The sequence below is a fragment of the Aulonocara sp. 'chitande type north' Nkhata Bay genome, linkage group LG11 (assembly GCF_057382095.1).
Source record: "Aulonocara sp. 'chitande type north' Nkhata Bay isolate Kocher_YH1m ecotype deep benthic linkage group LG11, A_spYH_male_GT1.1, whole genome shotgun sequence".
Taxonomy (NCBI): Eukaryota; Metazoa; Chordata; class Actinopteri; order Cichliformes; family Cichlidae; genus Aulonocara; species Aulonocara sp. 'chitande type north' Nkhata Bay.
This window is the reverse complement of record NC_141354.1, coordinates 18,553,525-18,559,524: the sequence shown is the minus strand read 5'-3', so window position 1 is coordinate 18,559,524 and position 6,000 is coordinate 18,553,525. Positions and strand designations below refer to the sequence as shown.

The window sequence follows — 6,000 nt, the reverse complement described above, 5'->3', positions numbered from 1 at the left end:
AAGAACTTGAGCTCATATTTGAATTTGAATTTCAAAATATATCGTTTTATTTCAGGCAGAAGTTTAATTGAATTGGGTAAATTGCGGAGACAGGATTGTTCTACCGGGGAACAGAAAAACAGTCATGAAAGATTTCAAGTGATTTCCAAGCTTTGTTCATAAACCCAGAGCTGAACATTTAGGCTTATGGATGCAATAAAGTGAAACTGTGAAGCTAAAATGTTCCATATGGTTCCTGTCAGATTCTTTCTTTTAAACTCCAGTTTTGAGCTGAGGTGAAAACCTGTGTCATTGTGCCTTCAACATCAAAGCTGGCAGCGCAGCAGGGCATGGCCAGACACCTGCTCTGAGCGCACAGAGCCTTTTTCAGAAAGAAGAAGAAAAAAGACCGCGCACATACAATAACCGTGTGGGTCCTTTAAAGCCGCAGATTACAGATACGTCCTCCACGACAAGTCCCGTCGTGACCGCGGAGGCGCACATAAGGGACCCTGAGGAAGCCAATTTGAAACCTGCAGGTTGGCAGCGGAGTATTTTGCGCAGCGCCACTGGTTCGCTCCTCTCTCTCTCTCTCTCTCTCTCTCTTTCTCTCTGTGAGATGAATCCGGGTGAAGGAAAGGGTTGGGACAGGGAGGAATAGCCGGAGGGAGGGATGGCTGAATAACGAGGAGAGAAACACCCACTCCGGACTGAACGAACTGTATCCGGAGAGAAGGAGTGAGAGAAAGGAAGAGGGGAAGAAAGAGTGAGAAGAAAGAGGAACCCTTTTGGGAGGCAGAAGCAGGAGCGGTCTTTGGTATTCACGGGATTTCCTTTGGGGGATAAAAGGACGCTTTGAATTGATGACTGGAGAGGTATGAAAGGCGATTTCATTCATTGTGCGGGCAACTGAGTCGGTCTCAGGTGTGCTGCTGGCGCTGGAGTATTTCGGCCAAATCGGTTCATTTGAATAGGTCTGATAGTTTGAGAGAAATCTGCCTGAGAAACTTAAATTAAATCACTCTGGAGCACTTCAACATGATCACCGGGGGACGCATTCATGCTGCGGTCATGAAATTAAACTTGCAGGCTTGAGAGCAGGTGGAAAATAGACAAGTAATTTAGCGTATGTTTAAAAAAAATCTCTTAAGCTAAGGAAAATTTCACCTACGAAACAATCAGTTTGTATTTTACTCCTGATGTGTTAAAATTATTTACTCTTAACTGATCCGCGTGTCTTTCTCGGTCTTTCTTATTATATTTAGTATTTTTCTAAAAACCAAAAAAAAAAAAAGAAAAAAAAATGAAAGGAAAAATGGCTAGATTTTATTGAAGTTGACGCCTTTTCTCTGGTCTTCATTAAGCAATTAAAGCAGTAAACCGGTTGCAAATTTTCCCCTCGAATTAAAAGACGGATTATCGTCATCATCGATGCAATCCGGAGACAAGGGAAACTTTGGTCCCTATTTAAAGGTTTGCTGTTAGGACCACGGGAGGACCGTTTACGTTCCCTCTGAGTCTAATCATCTTACTTTAGCAGCCCCGATGAAGTTTTTGTGTGTGTAAAATGTTGCATTGTCAGTGTGTGTGAAAGATTTATTACAAATGAAGTAGTTTCACTTTTCCATCCCTCTCCATAAGTATGAAAAACTAGGACAAATAATCCCCCATTCTTGTGTATTCTTATTAATTCTGCTTTTTCACAACGTCTGAATGAAAGACCTGCTGCTCATTCAACACCACAGAACGATCGATCGTCATCAAAGGACTTTTTTCTTCTTTCACATGTCCATGCGGCGACAGGTGTGACTGTAGTGAGGTGGGTGTAAAAGAGAAAATCAGAAGGTATCTGTGTGTCCATCAGTGCTCATACTAAAGAGTGGCAGAGAGGTGGGAGAGGAGGCGAGGGGTTAGGGGTAATGTGGAGGAGAGAGAACAAAAAAGTGAGGGGTGAAAGGAGGAGATGAGATACGGAAGAAGTGTTTGCTCTTTTGGTTGAACAATGGCTTTGTGAAATGTTCCCTCTCTGGACTGTCAATCAAACTGACTGTCACTCTGTCTGACCTCTTCTCTTCTCTTCTCTTCTCTTCTCTTCTCTTCTCTTCTCTTCTCTTCTCTTCTCTTCTCTTCTCTTCTCTTCTCTTCTCTTCAACAAAGTGCTCCACTGTTTTGCGTCTGGCTCGTTTTGTGTAGGCGGGAGGCTCAGCTGCAGCTCTGTGGTCAGTGTAGACTGTGAAGCTTCTGCTCTGTAACTGTTAAAAAAGTTGATATTAAACAAAATAACTGATTCTAGATCAGTGAACTGAAGCATTGAGTCGCCCCGCAGCCGAGTGACATTCATGCAGTTAAATTTCCGCTCTTGTTTCTTTCTTTCTTGCTGATCTGTTTTCTGTCCTTGCAGGTCTAGACTGCTGGTTTTGAGGATGTTGTCAATGGGGCAGATCAGTTGGTGTTTGTGGGCTCCACTGGTGTTACTGGCCCTTGTTTCCTATTACCCCAGTAAGGCACAGGGTCAAGGTAAGTGGTTTTCCTCTTCTCCAATTCCCCTTGCTGTCTCATTTCTCTTATCCCCCCGATCAGGTCACCCCATCCAATCCCCTTACTCTTACCTGTTTGAACTCCACTATATCCACATACCCCCCCCCTCTCTGCTTTCTCATCCTCCGCCTTTCTTCCCTCATCACCCCCTTCATCATCTCGCTGTTTGGCGTGCAGGCTCAGTCCAATCACATCATGCTCTAGTTCATATCACCTTCATATCATCATGCCGACTTACCCTGGCAGCATGGCAACACTTGCCACCCCGTTGCTGATGCTGCCGCGCTTCAGAGAGGCTTTAATAAAAGCGTAATAGTGTGCTTCACGCTGGGATGATTTGCTGCACAATGTGCTGCTCAGTATATAACACTCCAGTGTGCTTTGCAATTATCTTCACCTCAGCAAACCTGAGTTTCATCAAAATGTGCATTGTTGTCTGATTTGTGCCATATTTTTGATCACATTAAGTATCTGGATGGCATCCACTTGAACATGGGTTATTATCATCATTATGAGGATATATCAGCACATTTGTGTTAAAATGAAACAGTGTGTGTTTTTGAATGATACTGAGACTCTTCCTGCTGGTCCTCCCCAATATTTGTTGATACGTTTACTTTATTGGCTTCAGGGAAACAAACAGAAAGAAAGTTTCCACAGGACTCTTCGCTGTCATGTGAAAAGATCTAAGTGCACAACAGGAATTAAGATGGTAAATATCATCAAGGTCCTGCTAACCAAATACATTTCATTAAGTGACTATCAGGAAGTCTGAGCACCTTTATAAAAGCAGAAGCTTTGGCAGTTGGCTGGTCTGGAGCAACCAGTCTCACAATCTTCCAAGTAAATTCACCCCAAAGTCCAACTGTGCAATTCTCAAAGAAACTGCAAAAAAAAACCCCAAAACAAACAGAACAACAACAACAACAAAAAAGTTTCAGTTTTCGTTGCATCTGAACGAACCACAACACTTCTGTAACAACGTCCTTTTGACATACCAGCACACCACCTCATACCACCTCTGAAGCACGGTGGTGGAGGGGTGATGATTTTGGTTTGTTTTAGGAGCTGGGCAGCCTGCAGTCACTGAGCTGTATACCAAAGTATTCTAGAGTCAAATGTGAGGCCGTCTGTCCGACAGCTTAAGCATAAAAATGGGTCATGAAAAAAGACGATGCAAAGCAGCAGATCTCTAACAGAATGAGTGAAAAAAATTGTTTGCTGCTAACGGTGGTTCTACAGCTGTTGAATTGCCGGGTGTACTTTGTTTTTCACACGACTCTGTGTGGTCCTGTGAAAACATTTTCACATGTATATGAGAAAACCAGTCCTTTTCAATTAGGTTATTCATGTTGTGCTACTTCATTGGTATTCAGATGGTAAATATAACCATCTGATATCTCCTCTACGGCTGTAGGATGCATTACTGGTAAATTTCAGCTTATTATAACTAATGGATCCAGAGGCTCTATACTCAGTCTTATGGATGCAGTGAATGAGTGTCTGTGTGTGTGTGCACCTGTGTGTGTGTTTAAGTGGATTTTGTGCATAAGTTGGCTCTGTTTATGTGTATTTAGCAAGCTTGTACAGATGGTCAGACCTTTCACGATCAAGATAGTGATCATATTCAAATGACCCTGAGGGAAGATGAGATATTTAGTTGAATGTTCTTTGTTTGTGTGCGTGTGTGCTCGCGCGTGTGTGTATGGGTGAGCCGCTCATATTCCTTCCAGGTTGTGACGTTCAAAATTCATTAGCCACATCTGTCAAAATCCATTTATCGATCTGTTTTGTACAGCTGCGTTAAAAGAATTCCACCTTAAACATGCGTCAATCACTGGGTGGTGTTCCAGAGGTTACATAGCTTTTGCTTAAAGCTAATCTTTTAAAACTGGATCTGATTAGCACGTGGCTATTTGTGTCTGACCATTGGGAATCCCTAATAAATAGCAACTACTTTAAAATTCCTTCTCTGTATGTTTATCGTTATGTCAGCCTCACCCATTCCCCACCGCTGCCTCTTTTTATCAAAGATCTTTCTCTGCACTGTCGATAGTTCCATAAGTCATATTTTTCACTGCAGACGGACAGAAATAAGAGGTGAGACAGAAGTGGGACACAATTAATTTGATGCCAGTGAACCACAGCAGAACATGGACGACCTCCCAGACACTACAGGACTATGCCCTGTTCAATCCCTTCATTAGGGAGCATGTGATAGCCATTAATTTTGTGCCCAGTCTGTCCCTGTAAGCTGCAACATCTGGTCAGAGGGGATTTTAGCTTGAGGATTAGCATGTGCCCTTCCCATGCAGGATGTCTGTATGTACAGAGCAACTGTCTGGATATTGTCAGGAAGTCCCTTTAACGAGGGCACCGGTTAAGAATTATAGAAAATTATTGAGTATTTAACAGTATTATCAGAAAATAATACTCTAATCTCATTGTTGCTTAATATTAGTTTATTCTTTTGGAATAAAATAAAACTAATATTGTATTGTATAGCTTGTTTTTGTATTTTAAAAAAGTTTTTCTGAGACCAATGAAATGACAGCTTACCGCTGAAACTGATATGATGTAAATTATGTACTCATGATTTTTTAGTCTGCTACAAGTCTGCTCCAAAAATATGCTTATTGTAAGATTTGTATCCAGTGAATACCCAATAAGAGTTAACTGTCACATGTGTTGTCCAGATGTAGGCTCACTCTGTACTTACTGGTAACATTAACATTAAATTGATGATGTCTGTAAAGCAATGTTGTTGTTGTTTAGTTAATTTTTAGCTGAAGTTCTGGGAGATGTCTTTAGTTTTGCAAGTATTTGTAAATTAACCAGTTGATTTGATAAATAGCAACTTTGTGCTACTGTTTGCACTATAAAGGACAGTTGTAGAATTTGTATGGCACTGTGCTTGAGCCAGGAAATACACTATATAAGGTATATAAAACAGAGATGTGCAATTCTAATCAGCTTGAAAGTCAACATTTGCTATGATCACCTTTAGTCCTCAACACAGCCTCTCTCAGGAAAACTTTCTAGTAGATTCTTTAAGTACAGTATTGTTCACAGATGGCTGTAGACACTCAGTGTTGCACTTCTCTCCTGACCTCCTCTGAACATATTGATGATAATTTGAATAAAAAATTTCAGATTTGGATTCATCACTCCATCAGACCCATTGCCACTGATTTTCAGTCCAGTTGTTGTGTAATTTGGCACACCTCATCCTGTTCTTCCTGTCCGCCTTCATTATGAATGGCTTCTTGACAGCCATTCATCCACTGAGACCATTTTTGATGAGGCTTTAGTGAACAGTAGATGGATCTACTCAAGGGCCAGGTGCATCTCTTTCAGATATTTCTTAAAAGACAGAACTTTCAGATACTTTTTATCTGCTGTAAATAGTTTTTTAGGCCAGCTGCTTTTTCTTTTGTCCTCCTCTTGTCCAAAGTACTCAGGTTTTTCGAGGAGAAATGTACA

The 6,000-nt window shown here is 41.4% G+C and overlaps 1 protein-coding gene across 6 annotated transcripts in view; it reads left to right on the top strand.

The window, feature by feature from the left end:
- The first annotated feature begins 605 nt into the window (after positions 1-605).
- Positions 606-6,000, top strand: part of col14a1a (collagen, type XIV, alpha 1a) — a 163,737-nt gene continuing 158,342 nt past the window's right edge. For 2 of the 6 annotated variants that reach the window (XM_086310883.1, XM_086310878.1), the window contains exon 1: positions 606-2,496. In XM_086310883.1, the coding sequence (XP_086167009.1) occupies positions 2,403-2,496 (94 nt within the window). In that variant the 5' untranslated portion in view covers positions 606-2,402. The remainder of the gene's footprint in view (positions 2,497-6,000) is intronic. The other 4 variants (XM_086310882.1, XM_086310881.1, XM_086310880.1 and 1 more) reach the window with 4 other exon arrangements.